Raw genomic sequence first — 16747 nt, forward strand, 5'->3', positions numbered from 1 at the left:
ACGTCGGCTGCCATTAACACGCTGTTTACAACGGCATGACGGGCCACTGATCCCATAAATGCGGTGGGCATGGGCCTCCGGCCAGTCCGCGGGTCACCGCAAACGGACCGAACAGACAAAATGCTGATGGTTGTTGGAGATGCTTAAGTGTTTGGGCATCTCTAGCAGTCGCGGATACCAAAATCTGCCTTCCGGCCATGCTTGTCTGTTTGGGCTAGGGGTCGCTCCAGCGGTCGGATGCGTTTTTTTCCAACAAATTTAATGTAAGTTAGAAATATTACACAGGCTTCATCATTTACATGGTTCATGACAGTGAAAAATTGAGAAAACCTAAACTAGAGGCTTGTGCTGGCCCTCGGCTTCTTTGTTGTAAAGGAAGAACACCCAGTAACCCAAACTAGAGGATATCGGATGATCCTTTCCTCCGTTGTTGCGAAGGAAGAACATCCGGAAATCTACATTAGGTGCTAGCCCTCGACATCTTCGCTGCAAAGAAAGAACATCTAAAAACCTAAACTATAGGTTTCTACTCATCGCCGCTGTCGTTGCTGCCGCCACCACTATTGCTTGAACATTTTCACCCTGAGCTCAACAAGTAGCTGATCTTCAGGTTGTGGGCGAACTTCTCCCATTGAAAATCGAGAAACATCTAACCTTGCCTGTCGAACATGACATCGATAGGCCGGCAAAAGCCGTAGCTGACTCCCCTCAGGTTGAACCCAGCCGGCGAGAAATTATACGGACTTCTCCGGAAAAACGTTGCGCCCGTGGAGATGCCCTACGACGGTTTTGTTGTCCGAAATGCGGACCGGCCATTGATGCGCTAAGTGTTAGGTCGAAGCAACTTCCGGAGATTCTGATCGCTCAAGGATATGTCATACTCCATGTTGTTGGAAATTGAAATGTCCGTCATGTGATGAGAAGGGGCAAATAGCTGCGAGATTAGATACTAGATCAGAGAGACTACTGATACCCTGTCTGTGCTTTAATCTCTGAGGTCACCTGACTAACCCCACACCCTGCCCAAACTCGGAAGCTGGATTAGATTAACTATAGTACTGATCCATGGATAAAGTAAACTACACTAGCCCACCAACCACCACCATCCACCCCTCAAGACGGCCAGACACAGGACACGCCGAGCTCTGACCATTAAGTCCATTAACTAAACCAAAAAAGCTCCTCAATCCATGCCCCTCTCTCGCTCCTCCATGCCGCTTTATCCCTCTTCTCCATTAACACCTCTCCCATACCTTCTACCTACCTACCTAACCAGGAAGAAAGGGCATCTCACACATGCTCCCCACTCTCCCTCTCCACAGGACCAACTTTTTTTTTATGCATAAATAACTAACATGTTCACTGGTGACTGGATGGTCATGTCATGTGCTCGCAGACATTCAAGGGCCTAACTTCCCATAACCACCAGTAGCACTCACTCTCACTTTCATCAGTGTGCAGCACTCACTCCCTCCCTCCCTAGATGATGAGCCAAACTTCCCAAAATCAAGGGTATGCTTAATTAGATCTCATCTAGTGGGATATGATGAACTTCCTACAGTACGCACAAAAAGAAAGAGATTGCAGGTTATAAAGGAAAAAAAAAGTACTAGCTAGTCTCATGAACTCTGTCACCTAGATGATGATGCATGCATGCATGGTCGGCTTTGGCCCATATGCTAGCTAGGTGCAATTTAACAGAGAGAAGAGTAGATTTCCTCATGAACATGCATGTTACAGAGAGACTACTAAAAGCTGGAGTAGTTAATTAATTAAGCATGTGTGTCTTTAGTTAAAAAGCAGTATGTCCGATGTCACTGTTACTAGTGTTACTGGTGCTACTATTGGCCTCCCTCTAGTGGTGCGATGAATCTAAACATGCGCTGCGTGCTGGCCTGCTGCTGCTGCATGGAGGAAGAAGCGGCGGCGGCGCCCCCGCAGCTGCACCCCTCGGCGGCGCCCTGGAGCCCGAGGCGGTTCAGGCACAGGCACACCGCGGCATTGTGGCCCGCGGGTTCCTGCTTCACCGCTGGCTCGTCATCCGCCTGGTAGGGCGCGAGGCTGATGGAGAGGTTGAGGTCGATGCCGAGGTGCCGTCCTGTCGGCGGCGGCGGCGGCGTGGCGCCGGACCCGGACGGCTCGTCGTCTTCGCTGCTGTGGCTGCAGGCTGGCTCGGCGGAGCTGGAGAGATCCTGCTGCGGCTGCTGCTGGAAGTGGTGGTGGCTGCTGCCTGGAGCGGCGGCAAAGTGTTGTCGTTCGTGCGCGGCCCGGAGCTGCTGTCCGGGCATGGCGATGGCATTGAGCGGGCGGTGGGTGTGCGGGTCCATGCCCCGTGCGAGGAGCTTGCGCTTGATGTGCGTGTTCCAGTAGTTCTTGATCTCGTTGTCCGTCCTCCCCGGCAGCCTCCCGGCGATCAGCGACCACCTGTGCAGGCACGGCATGATAAGAAACAGCAGCGTCGATCGACCCATCCCGGAGATCAGGAAAAAAAAAGAGAGAATATAATCTTACTTGTTGCCGAGCAGCTCGTGTAGCTTGATGATGAGCTCGTCCTCCTCCTCGGTGAAGTTGCCCCGCTTGAGGTCCGGCCTGAGGTAGTTGATCCACCGCAGCCTGCAGCTCTTCCCGCACCGCAGCAGCCCTGCACCACCATGACATTCGTACACGTCACTCCCAATCGTCACGCCGCCATAGCCGGCAGGCCGTTTAGGTTGAGCACATAGAGGTGGGTTCTCTCTCTCAAGAAATACATACAAGATATATACCTGCGGCTTTGGGTAGGGATCTCCAGCATCCTTCGCCATGGGCCTTGATGTAGGCGATGAGGCGCTGGTCCTCTTCCTTGGTCCAGGCGCCCTTGTTGGTGTGCGCCTTCTCGCAGCACGGGGACCTCCCCATGCCGCCGCCGCCGTCGGCAAGGACGTACGTATACGAAATCCGCCGCGCGCCGCCGCACCCGAGTAATAACAGATATATGTTGTTGTTGTTGTTGTGGAGGAAAAGGAGGAGCGGTGTGTTGTTGGTAGCGGTGGTGGTGTGTGTGGGAGCGAGCTTTCTGTGAACACGGAGGAGAGAGGAGAGGAGAGGCGAGGGTGTGTGGATGGGTAGTTGGTTTTATATACGAGGAGGGGAGAGAGGAGAGGCAGAAGGGCCCCCATTGACGCGGATCCCTGAGGGCCATTTGACCGAGTTGGTGCGATGAGAGGGGAAGAGGAAGAGGGGGGAGGTGGGGCGAGTGGTTGCAAAGCCCTAGGCCTGGATTTGGTAGGTAGGCATGCTGCTGCTTCTTCTACTCGATCCACCGCCGCTTGTCCTATTCCCCTCCCCTCCCTCTCTTGTTTTTTTTATTCCTTCTCCCTTTATTTTTCGTTTTGTTTTGTTCTGTTTGTTTTGCGAGTACTAGTTTTTCTTTGGAGCGGAGATGCTTGGTAGGTGTACCCGGCGAGCCTACACGAGGGGAGTTGGCTAGCTAGTAGGTGCAGCACATCCAATGGAATGGGGTTGGATTGTGGCGCTTTGGGGTTTTGGGTGGTGATTGACTTGTATTTTTTATAAAGATTAGCTGAAGAACATAAAAGGAGCACTATTGATCCGTATTTTTTGATTGGAGCAAATTTTTTTGAGGAACAATCAGTCGATCTGCCATCTGATTTCTTAATCCGTTTCTTTACCTCTGTTGCGAATAGCAACACCCCGGAACATATCGTCTGTTGCATACCTTTTTTTTACATGTGGTTGTACACCCTCCAGTTTTTCATGCTTCATGGTGATGCACTAATTAGAAATGGGAATGTGTCCTGAAGAGCAAATGAGGGTAGGTACCTTGGATGTAGGTTTTGATGGCATTGACTTTGCATGGCATACATTATATATTGATTCGTTCTAGAATTATATATGCATTATCGATTTTATTGGACTTGCCTTGATATGTCTCACGAGAGTTCCTTATAAAATGGTGACATCGCAACCGTGCAAGTCATATATATAAATCAATATTTTATATTTTAAACATTGCATTTGCGGGTGGGTGCTGGTTCGATTCTTTGTATCTGGATGTACATTTCTTGAACATCAAATGACTAAGAATTTCTTAATCCGAGTAGCATCTGTTGCACGCCTTCTTTTCGTACTTCATGGTGATGCACTATCTACAGACGGGTATGTGCCATGAAGAGCAAGGAGGGTAGGTACCTTGGTTGTAGATTTTGATGGCATTGACTTTACAGGGCATGCACATATTGATTAGTTCTAAAATAATATATATGCATTATTGGTTTTATTGGACTTGGCATATGTGATATGTCTCACAATATAAAATTACGACAACGCAACCATGCAAGTCATAGATATAAATCAATATTATTTATACATTGCATTTGAGGCCACACGTATAAGGCAGATATAGGGGGGCAATACAAGGGATCCTACCTTCTCTATTATTAGCGTTTAACATCTGAACTCAAACTAAACATGCTTACTAGTCCAATAATGAACTAAAATTTCCAAATATTCAGAGTTATGCAAAGGAGGAACACCAAACAACGCCTTTTTTTTGTTCCAAAAGTGTTGTTGCTTCATCTAACCAAAAGAGCAAGTTGGAAACAAGATCTAATGCCTCCACAATCACACTTTAACATTACTGCATAGTATATTTTTTTTGGGGAGCGCTAAATCAGAAGCACATGGTGACTGATGTGCATATAAAGTCTTTATTCTCTTCGTCTATCTAGACCTCTATTAACGTGTGCATATGTTTTTCCTAAGTTATTCACCGACATTTTTCACGCATCCCATGCTAGCTCCTCCTTTCTAAGATTCTAGAAAACCAGCCCATCCCGAGCACTAGCGGCATGTCTTTGTGTGGGCGATTGGGCATGAAAGGAAGCAAAGAAAGGAAAAGAAGCAAGGAAAGGGAAAGAAGAATCTTGTCCATCGGTTTGGTGAGCTACCCGGCTCTCATCCTCCCTCCCTCTTGATATGCACGGACCAACTTGTGCTACCGCTTGTTTTGATTAATGGGATCCACTACTTTGTCTCCCCCTTGCTGCGTGGTTGGTGCGCATGCTTCTGGTAAGGTGGAGGAGGTTTCCGTACATGCTTGCATCGGAAGTCCCACTAGATCCCACGCATTATTACAACACTAATAACTAGGAGTAGTACTAGAGACTAGAGTTGCATGGCCTGGTTAACTGAAAATGTGTTGGGTCTGAATTGCAGATTGTACGTACCACATACAGTATGTGGTTACAAAATGGAATAATCATGCAAATTAAAAATGTTAGACGATGCTTGTGAAATTGAGTTTTAGTCAGTAGTCTAATGGACAACACATTCTTATTCTATATTTATGGAATATAAATATGACGATGGGAGAATTCATGCTCAATTTGCGTAATCATGATTAAAATCTCATTCGAAGTCTAGTGAAGAAGTTTGGACTTTCCATGATTATACTCCTGTAGTCTTGATACGTACTCCACACAATGTTGTACACAGTGCTATGGCATACTAGTATATAGTACGTGGTTATGCCCCAGCTAGCGGTTCTTCTTTTCTAACCAAAAGGCCATCTGTCCACTTTATTCTCCAAGGACGTCGTACGTATTATCCTTAAGAATTGTGAACTCATTAGGGGTTTGGTGGTGATACTGATTATTTAAAGAAATAATCCACGGTACTCAGAGTCCCATCCATGCAAACCGTTCCCAGCCTTTGATTTGGTGTTAGGAAACCTCACTGATGCTCTTTTCGTGCTGCGTGGCATGTGACAATAGACATGTACATTTCAACAACTAAAAGAGCTTATCTAACTCTTCCAGAAAATAAGGTCTTTCCAATTATTTAAGTTATTTTCTCATCTTGCAGCAAATATATTTACAGTATGTGAACAGTGATGTTGGATACTTATCTTTTAGACCATGTTTCTCCAGTTGTGGTGCACATAAGGATGATCCATCGATCCAAGCAGATGGGGATCTACCGAGAGGAAGAACAAGATAAGACGAGACCAGATTCATGTGGAACAGGGTAGCTAGGGAATTGATTGGTGAGAAATAACTCCCAGAGGTTAGGTTAGTTTTGCCCTCCTCCTTGTTGGCTGCAGATGTGTGGCCAGTCTCCCCATCGCAGCAAAGATCTGGCCGGTAGTATCTCTGTCTAAGGAAAGGCACCTTGAATGCATCCATCACCTACCTCACTCTCTGTTCTCTGCTTACACCAACACCGCCCATGCACATGAGCGACCAGCTAGCTCGGTTGAGATGGAAGCATGCAGGGCCTCCTCCATAGTAATGGCACTTGGCAGTTGGCATCGTCGTCTTCCCTGCGTCTGCCATGCATGGTGCATGAACCCACTTTTCATGGACTACAATGTCGAAACGCTATGTGTAGCCAATGAAAATTACTTTGGCGTAACTCTGGTAGCCCAAGTACGTATGACCAAAGTCCTGTGAAATGAAGTTGATTTGTCCTTGTCTCCCTTGGTTCAGTTTCAGCTTTGCACCCCTAGAAAGATCGGTAAATATTTATTTCTTTGATAAATTTCATCCATTTAGTGTGTGTGACACCCCCAACTCTAGGTGAAAAATATTTATGACTTACTAAGTGACACCCGGTTGATTTTGCTCTAGGTCCGCCCGGGCTCGCGGACCGCAGATTGGAAGGAAGTGTGGTGATTCAACCGATTTGCACCGTGCTGACCGGCAACGAGGCAGCACAGACTGTACAAATATACATCAAGGTGCTTGTTCCTTTTCGTACAACTTTGATCGTATCGGTCGTTGATTCTACCATCTGAGGATATTTACAGCCAAGCAACTTAGCGGCACACTAGCAGGTAACACAATGGATATATATTATTTGCTTATTGTTTTCTGCTTAAGTTCCCCCTTGGTGTGATCCTTATAATCTGTAATAACTTGAATTGCTCGTAGAGTCGTGGACACGGTCCATCCGGCCATGTGCATTTCTAGGAGGAAGATACGAGAAGAGAAGAGAAGAGATGAGAGGAGAAGCAGGCGGCTGGTGGTGCAAGTAAAGGTGGCGCTAATGAATGTGAGCTGCTACGCTTGGCCAAATCGACAGGTAGGTAGGTAAGTTTCGAAAAACAGGAGGTAGGTAGCGTAGGCTTCATTCAATTGGCTCGCATGGAATACTGCTGTCTCACCGGTTCTCTCTCGCACTCACACATTCAAATCTGTCCAAGAAGAGAAACTTGGCAGCATGGAACGACTAATTCGAAACGGACCAATTCTCGTCCCCAGGGATCTGTATTGAATTTTTTTTCCAGCAGAATGTTATTTGTCAGAGAATTGCAAGCCTTAGATTGTAATGACGGTGATATGTAAGATCACACAGGAACCAGACAACTGCTGGACACTCGATCAGGACGACAAGACCGTTGCTGAATTTACAGGATCGGCCAGTCGCGGTCAATACGGTATTATATATTAAGACGTTTGCTCTTCTTTTCAGCAAGAAAATGTCAGTCGATCTCTAGGCCGGTGAGGTGGCCACCCTGGACAAGATATGGACTACGCGTAGAAATGTCAAGGAAAGTATATGCATCGAAATGGAGGTTAAGTAAGTGATGCATGCAACCAATTTAAGTCCATGGAGACTTCGTACAATGCAATTAGCACGTCACTTTCTTGATGTAACTAATTGTTGCCGTTTTATGCATGTAAGTAAATCCCGTGCATAGTCGAATTTGCCACATTTTTCCTAAAGCTATGGCAAGAGCTACCAAAAAGTGTGCAAGGTAGTTGGCATACATAGCAATATAGTTAAGTTTGAAATACTTTATGACAAATCGGGCAAGGAGCTCTACTAAGAACATGCACGTGACATATTACCGTTGTGACACTGAGATGAATTAATAATTAAACAATAAACGCAAACGTCTGTTGCCAAAATTCGTCAAAGGTTGAATATAAACCAAAAGTGCTCAGATATAGTTTCTTTAGATTTTTTTTCTTCTCTAGATGATGGTGCTAAGCATTCGATCCTATTGGAAGCTTTTTTTTTCTGTTGTGTTTTGTCAAATAGAAGCTTTTGCTTTGTTTTGTCAGATAGAAGCTTCGAAGAAACTGGTGACATTAGCAACTGTGATCAGACCACACGACGTTGGTGTACGGTCGTGTCGTCCGTACAACTGAAAGAAAAGTGAGAGAAGCCGATCAGTGGAAGAAGGATGACAGCTTTGACTTCGACAAATCAAAGTCGAATCGAATTGAACCTTCAATTCGTGTTTGGTACGTGCGGATGCTGTCAGGAGTTCTAAGTTGGGTCACTGGGCTTCTCCGATCAACAGTGTGCATAGCATCCGTCTCTATCTCTGTTCTCGAGAACAAGTGTCCATTGTCTTTCTATTTTGTTAGGGAACACGCCTATTGTTTTGCTTTTGCATTGGCCTTTGCTGACATGGCATCTTGGCACCCAGAGCATGCATATGCTCCAGTTTTTTAAAATGAGTTTCAAACGTAATTTAAAATAGTAAAAAATTCTGATAAATTTTTTTGTGCATACATCTTAATGTTTTATAGGTCCGCAAAGTCGTTTTAAGAAAAATCGATAATTTTTGTGACGTGTGTAGAAATGACAAAAGTTGGTACTAAAAAAAGCTCTTCATAGGCATTTGTTTATCTATTTTACACATGACACAAAATTGTTATTTTTTCACGAAATATGGCATGCGCATATAGAACATTAAGATGTACGCGTGAAATTTTTGTTTGATTTTTTGCACATTTTAATATATATTTTCTGGTGGCAGGAGCATATGCACAAAAGATCAAAAGTTGATTTTCAGCTCAACTTCGGTTTGCTGCTATCACTATTATTGCTATTAGTGATTGGTGTTTTTTTTTTTCAAATGTTAGCCGCGTACATAATAGTGTGTTTATATTTTCGATGGAGTCACCTAGGTAGTATCTACACCAACTTCAGGTATCATTTTCAGAAGCCATGGGAAAGCTTTCCAACTCACGTATTTCTAGATGTTTTCTAGACGTACATATTCATAATTTTATGGGATATTTGTATTTCTCTCCCTAAATCATCAGCGCAATTCATATTTTTTCATACTGTTGCTTGTTGCTAAGTTTCCCAACCAGCCTCGCAAATATTCACACGAAGTGCTTCCATCATGTGAACGCTCTTTGACTGTGTCTGGTTCTGACATAGAGCGATAACAACTAAAAGTTTACAGTTGGGAAGGACAAAAACCTTGCATGCGTCCCCAGATGCCCAACTCCTTGATAAGTCCACTACCCTCAACAATTTTTTTGCACTTGGAGCTCCCACCTATAGTGACAACAATTCCTCCGAGAAATCACATAAGAATACATACATGATGCACGCATAAGCCTCGACAACCCTAGAGGAACCACCAACTCGACATACACGATGCACGCATACTCCGGAAGTGACCACGCCAGAGACGGTCATCATTGCCCCAACCCTAGGCCTCTAATGGTGAATCAGTGTCCCTACTATCTCCATCATCTTCGTTGCTTTTAATTGTACCATCTCCTTGCCTTGATCTTGTTGGAGACCTACCCAATATGTAAACAAAGAGGAAGCCAGCAAAATTATTTCACATGGAGTTCTAATCTTATTTTTATCTAAGGTCAATTTTTCTTGTTTTACACATTACCCATCAAATAGCATCAATACCAACCATGAAATAAGGATCGCCAAATGGCATAAAAGCGTGAAACTTGGTCCATGCCTGCCAAATGTTATTTGGGCAGAGAGAAGTCCCCAAGATTTTCCCAATTACACCCTAGATATATTTGGCAACATTGCATTGGAAGAAAAAATGATTTGCCGATTCAACCTGGGAGCACAACTGGAGAACCCATCCATTTTTGCGTGACACGTGAAAATTTTGATTTTCAGTGGCATTATAGCTAGACAAATCCATTTTGAATTTTCCCCTGATATAGATTTCTCCTCGAATGTATACAATGATTCAATAGAAAACTTTCCATTCCTATAGCATGCCTATAAACTCTTATCAAATGAACTAGATAAAGAAACATTCCTCACAAACCCCAAGATAGAATTTCACTAATTCAAGGAGTCGCCAACAAGATTCCTTCGAAAAGATAACTCATTTTTTCCAACAACATACTGCACATTGCACTCTTACTCATTGCAACCCCAAAGGCCAGAGGAAAACTTTCAAAAAGGAGGAGAAACACCAATGGGCCCGGCCAAAACTTGCAAATGTTACCACTCTACAACTTAACTTTCCTACTGGCCATATAAATATCTTTGATCTTAATAGTGTTTCTAGAAATAGGAGAATCTGAAGCCCTAGGTTTTAGAATCCGAAGCAGGGTTATGATACCATAATTCAACCCTTTCACATCCAAATTTCCATTTTAAAAAGCTTGGAAAATATGCATAATATCAAATTCCACCACATCCCAACAGCAATAGTAAAATTAATTATTAGGTAACAATAGCTAAACTTATTTTACATGTTATAATGATACAAAGGTGTGCTCAAACTGAATAGTACATGAAAGCATAAGGAGCACACCACAAAACATTAAACCATTAACTTTTAAGTCTAACTCTCTTCCTATGTGCACACTAGTCTTTTATATTTGAATAAATAGCCTCAAATTTGTGATATCCAATGCATATAATGATCAGTAGCTTGTACTTTAAATAAGGTGGTAACATAAAGAGGGCTCTTATCTCTTCCTCTTGCATAGTATTTTCAAGCATCAAAAGAAAATGTAACCACATAATTTTGAATAGAATCACCACATAAAGACGGATCATCTAATGAGCTTATGGCCTCACCTATTTCTTTTATATCACTTCCATCCTCCCATATATTAGATACAATTGTTCCACATGGAGGAGTACTAGGCAATAAAGGGTCTTCATCATTTTTAATAGTATAAGAAGGGGTTTTAGTAGGAATTTGTGCATTACAATTGTTGTGAATAGAAGATGGGTAGCTACTCCATTCTTCCTCCATGTGTTATTCTTCATCCTCTTCTTGGGGTTGCACGGGAATCCCCAAGCCTATGCTTTTATCATGCTGCTTCTTTTGTTCTTCCTTGGCACTCTAAACATGATTTCTTGCATTCAAAGCATTAGTACCAATAGGAATATTCAAGCTTTTAACATATCTAAAAAGTAACTCTTTGATATCATTGGAAACCTTATTAATTTTTATATTTTCAATTTTTATGGGTTATATATTTTATAAGTTAGTTGTTGAAAGTAAAGCTAAATGTAATGCAGACAAGAATAGAAGCTTAGCGCTATGCTCCCTGGAAACGATGCTAGAAAAGTATCTCGATAATCTTCAAGTGCAGGAAATCACTATAGTACAATTTGATAAGTATTTGAGTGTCGAAACACGAGGAGCTGAAGGTAAACTATCTATTCTCTAAGGCCCTATAACTCACCTTTGTTGCCCTTCGTGCAAAGCAATGTGGCAGAGTGTGTAAGGTTGTTTTTACTAATTACAAGAAAACTAAAAAGTGCTGAAAGTAAATAAAGGAAGTAAACTATTGCACGTAAAGTAAAGACTATAAAGGTTAATCTAAGTAAAGTAAAATGAAGTAACTCAAGGGAGAAATTGTTTAGAAAAATTGTTATTTCATTTGTTTGGTTGTCACAATTAGTGAAGCACATGGATAGTTTTTTTATTTTTTCTTCTAGAGAGGAGCCAAAGATAGGTGCAACCATAAACACGAGAAATTACACCATTGATCCCAAGGCTGTAGCCGGGCAAACAAGGGTATTATTAATGCATAAACTCCAACCATCATTGTCAGTTTCAAGGTCCTCGTAGTTATATCCCCCATTAATTAACCATGAAATAATATAGAATGAAAATTTAAGACTTGGGACACGGTTTGTGTCACTCTCCGGCTACCCCTCCTCCTATCATCATGTAATGGTGACAACCTGATGCATCCCCAACATATATGCGCACTCATATATCAGTACATAAGATCATCATACAAGATAACATATACTTGTATGCAACCATCAACAAACTGATTCACGATTTCCATAAATAACTCACTACTCAAACAAAGACATAGAGACATAATAGATCATGGGGGGAAATAGATTGCATCACATATCATGTTTTCCAAAAGATTACAGCAAGAGGTGATGGATAGGTGCTTCCCCAAGGGGGAGAGGCTGCCACGGTGAGGAGGAGGCGGCATCGGCAGCTCGATATGGGTGGTGTCCCCTTGACCCTTCTTCTTCCTTGAACTTTGTGCTGGTGTGGAGGAGCTCCTCCCCCTCCTTGGCTTCTACCAAGAGGGAGGATTTTCGTCACAATGGATGGGGGCTCCAAAAGTAGGGTTTCACTCAATATATAGAGGAGATGCAATCTAGGCCATGGGATGGATGCTCCTTTGATCCAAGGGCTCTTGGGCACCTAGAGAACTTTTCTAGGACTCATCTCTGTCTTTTTATGATCCCATAAAATCGTGGCTTGGCCGAAATCCTCATATATGGTAGGAGTTGGAGTCAATCACGTCATAATCTTTCGGGTTCCCGAAACCGCTTCTGGACTCCGCAGTAATTGGGCAAATCCGTTGGCTTCCGGAGTCCATTTGGGACGAATTTTATGTCTAGAATGATTGGAAGAAAAACTACAACAACTTTTATGTTTTGACCTTTTCCATTGGACGCTGTCTTCAGGGGTCTTTGGGGTAATCTTTGAAAATTGTTCTGCAGGGATAGATTCCAGGAAACTCCGAATTTCGCCATAATGAGTGGTTCCCTTCAAAATTTGTGTGTTTCCTACACAACAAAGTGTAAAACAAGAACTTGTGAATTTTTTGAACTATTAATAAGTTAGTACCAATAATTATTTTAAACTTTTATAATAATAATGATTTTAACATAATAAACTACAAAGTTCATGTATGTATTTTACATGCATAAACAAGCTCTTCTTGTAGTTCTTTTTCCTATATTATTCCCAAACTAGTTACAACCCCATCCATTCAACAAAAAATTAAAATGTTCCAACGTGACATTCAAAATGTCAATAGGATCATAGTTGTACACATGTTTCTGCCACATCTTACTGACAATAGGAAGAAACTCATCATTTTGGTGCTAAGAGATATCAAAACGAAATTCTCTAGATTTATTATTCATTGGAGATTGCTCCCCATAATCCAACAATAAAGCATTGTGATCAGACGTTTCTCTGACATGTTACCTGACAAGAAAAAATCCTCCCAATCATGCGACATCACAACTCTATCTAATTTCTCCATAGTACGACTATTCAACCAATTATATTTCCCTCCATGCATGAAAATTTGTCTCATCCAAAATAATGAATAGGATATTAAAATCCGCACCCACATATGGAAAATGCATATTTCTACAACTATTAGCCAATTCTGTTAGAAAATCAGTTTTTAGATCTTCGTGAGCAGCTCCATACACTACAATGACACCCTATAAGCATTTATTTTAAGTTATCCCACAAAACAAGATGCCAGAGAAATTTCCCAGTTTTCACATAATTCCCCTCTAAGTTTCATTATTAATACCACATGATTTTCCAATCGAAGGGACCCATTTCCAAAAATATTTATTAGCATCATCCAATTTTCTAAAAAAAATCATGTCATGGTCCTGCTTCATAGTTTCTTGAATTCCAATGGAATCTAAAGAAAAATCATTCAACATATGTGAGATAGAGGTGGAAATCCCCCCTCCCAGAATCTCCTCCGGTTTTTCCCTAGCATGAACATTCCTCACCTGCCTAACAAAGTCAGTTCGACTGCTAACACCTTGTTCCTCACAATTCTCCTTAGTAGCTAATGGAGCTATGCTAGTTCTTGAACTTTTAGGTGAAGGACCACCAGACCTATCAATAGAGACAGTAGTAGTAGGAGAACTTTTAGGAGACCCACCAACCATAATCCTATCAATCTCATAGTAGAAATCATACTAATGAGCACCCAGGAATCGCACTCTTAGGAAGCTATTCCAAATCCTTGCACCCAATAAAAAATCTAACAAAATTGGGTTTATGAAGAGTGCTTGGATCTAACTCCAAGAAACTTCCAGGCAAGGATCTAGCATAATACATAATCTTCCTAGTCCTTATCAAGAGGAATGTTGCTAACTTTCACCCAAGCTTGTTGCGTAACAATTTTTGCACCCACGGAAGCAGTCCATCAAGCCAAACTAACCATATAATCTATGGTTCTCAACCTCATACTCTCACCATAGTACACTGCATGTTCCACTTCTTTAGGAGTCGTCAAGCGCATAGTGAATTGCCTTAGACCAATAGGACAAGCAATACATCTCCATCCCGGACCCCAAAAAAAAGAATTGAACTCATGCTCAATATCCCATGCATTAGTTTGCCCTTCAACCACTGATATAGCAACACTCCTAGCCCTTTATTTGCTCTGATTCACAGATAATCATCAGGAATGAAGAAAAAATCATGTTCAGGTTCCTGAGAGGCACACACATCGAGCCACACACTCCTAGGGTAAAACAACTTAACAGACTTCAGAAATATGTCCGATTTTTTGCAGTGTTGATGGCAACAATGACATGTGTACCAACTAGTTGGGACTTCAAGTGCAGAGTGTTGTAGCAAGCATCTTTGCTCCACAAGGGTGACTCGAGGGTTTATATCGAACTCTTGGGAAATTGGATAGAGGATGATTTCTTCTTCTCCTCTTCTAGCAACTTGCATAGTAAAGTTTTTGTCTTGTGTCCCAACCTCCACAGTGTGGTTGTGTTGCGGTCAGAAACCCACCGGCGGGCAGCGACGGGCAACACCGTAGAGCTGGGAATCTCCCAGGACTGCGGCTGGCCCTGGTCCCTCCGAGCGACGGCCCGCAAAGCCTTCTGCGCACACGTCCGATGCTGATGCAAGGGCGTGCCACCTGACCTATACCTGGTCATGAAGGTGTTGCATGATGCCTCGCTTAGTTTCCTGCATGGCATACACGTAAACGTTAAATACGAGCCTCGATCGGCTCTCAGGTTGTCCTGTGAATCGGCTCAAAGAGCCGATCCACCCATGATGCGTACGAGGTGTACGATCAGATGGTGGTCCTGCTTGATCAAGATAAAGCTAAAGCGATCTACGACGATTTAGGGTTTTCACCGCATAATCGGATCATCCTACTCACGATTGGGCCTCGCGCTCGCGTACGGTGATCGTAAGCCGATCCTAGACGGGGCCTAAAACCAACACGAGGTTGATCCTCGGAACGTCCTGTCTAGGGCTAGCAAACGACACCCTACGCGCCGCTGGATCCTCCAACCCTTTGCAAGGCCTAACTATTGCAGATATTAAACTAATCCTTGAAGAACAAGGAGCAACCGTAACGGATCGGATCTACTAAACAATGATCAAGCGGGGTGCCGCCCCTACACCTAAGATAGGTGTAAGGGCGGCTAGATGTATAAGGGTTGCACTTCGACAGCATATGATACGAAGAACAATGCTAACCCTAACACATCTAAGATAACTACGTTGCTCGCCATCAAAAAGGCTTCAGTACGAGCAACGCATGAACAACGTAATAAGCTTGTGCTGCCTAGATCGCAAGATGCGATCTAGGCAGCATGATGCTTACCAGAAGAAACCCTCGAGACGAAGGAGTTGGCAATGCGCCGAGATTGATTTGTGTTGAACGTTGGTTGTTGTTTATTTCATAAACCCCAGATACATATTTATAGTCCGGGGGACTTTCTAATTCAGGCGTGCACCTAACCGTGCACGGGTTAAACTCTAACTTCTGACCGACACGTATCCTACTATGGTACAGATACACGGGAAATTAGCCCAAACTTGGTACACAAGGCCGATTCATGTATTCCTTCTATGTATATTCTTCAAGCCTATTTCCAATCACGGCCCACCTCTGATCCGGTCAAATTCTGGTGATAACACATGCCCCCCTGGTTTTGGAAATGACATTTCCAAAATCATTACGCTTTTCTTTCGTCGGGTCATGTCGTGGCGGAGCAGAACTGCCGCAGTATCCTTCATTACGATGCCTTGCCTCTTCCACTTCTCCGCGTGGCCTGCGAAATTTTTCTGTTGGGCACAACTTCCTCGAAACTGCTGTGGCATTGAATCTCCCTCATATCCCCTTTATTTAACCGTTCTAAACAGTTCGCTTCTTCATCCCCTTCGCATTAGCACCCAAAAAACCCTCCTGCGCCACCATGTCTTCTTCCTCCTCTTCCTCTTCCGGTCTTTTCTATGGGTCTTCCTCCTCCCGCGAGACGCCGGAGGACATACGCGCACCAGAAGAATGGGACCAGGAAGACCACGCCTCCTCCATCTGGTCCGAGGACGACCAGTCCTTGACCGAGCGGGGATGAAGATCTCCGAGTTCCTCGCCGATGGGGAACTGGAATCGGAAAGCGAGGATGACTTGTTCCCCTGGGACGGCTGCCCCTCCTCTGAAGAAGAGGAGGGGGAAGACGACGACGACTCCCTCGAGGGCTACCCGCCGGCGAAACGCCTCCGCATGTGGTGGGACAACGACGACAGCGATGATGAAGAGGAGGATGAAGCTCCCGTAGAGGGCTACGGGAGCAGACGACGAGGAGCCCATCGGCGGTAGTGCCGATGAGAGCTCCGAGGACGACGACGAGGGCAGTGATGGCCCGTAGATAGGATCTACTAGTGTAGGTCTAGTAGTAGCAGTTTGGTCAACAGACCCTTCTTTTGTTCTTCCTCCCTTGAGCA

At 43.6% G+C, this 16747-nt stretch overlaps 1 protein-coding gene across 1 annotated transcript; it reads right to left on the minus strand.

Annotated features, from left to right (window-relative positions):
* Positions 1-1759: 1759 nt before the first annotated feature.
* LOC124699692 (myb-related protein 308-like) lies at positions 1760-3071 on the minus strand. Its single transcript, XM_047231951.1, has 3 exons — positions 2766-3071; positions 2512-2641; positions 1760-2061 (listed from the first exon to the last, which is right to left on the minus strand). Exons 1-3 carry the CDS (start codon positions 2896-2898, stop codon positions 1842-1844), a joined length of 483 nt encoding a protein of 160 aa, XP_047087907.1. The 5' UTR covers positions 2899-3071; the 3' UTR covers positions 1760-1841.
* Between the last annotated feature and the right edge of the window lie 13676 nt (positions 3072-16747).

The sequence above is a fragment of the Lolium rigidum genome, chromosome 3 (assembly GCF_022539505.1).
Source record: "Lolium rigidum isolate FL_2022 chromosome 3, APGP_CSIRO_Lrig_0.1, whole genome shotgun sequence".
NCBI classification, from domain to species: Eukaryota; Viridiplantae; Streptophyta; class Magnoliopsida; order Poales; family Poaceae; genus Lolium; species Lolium rigidum.

Excerpts from the sequence above, each read along its gene's own strand:
- LOC124699692 (XM_047231951.1), bottom strand. The coding sequence starts at position 2,898 with ATGGGGAGGTCCCCGTGCTGCGAGAAGGCGCACACCAACAAGGGCGCC. Across the intron at positions 2,642-2,765 it reads ATCCCTACCCAAAGCCGCAG|GGCTGCTGCGGTGCGGGAAG; the intron begins GTATATATCTTG and ends ATGGTGGTGCAG. Across the intron at positions 2,062-2,511 it reads CACGAGCTGCTCGGCAACAA|CCTCGCGCCCTACCAGGCGG; the intron begins GTAAGATTATAT and ends CCTCTCCATCAG.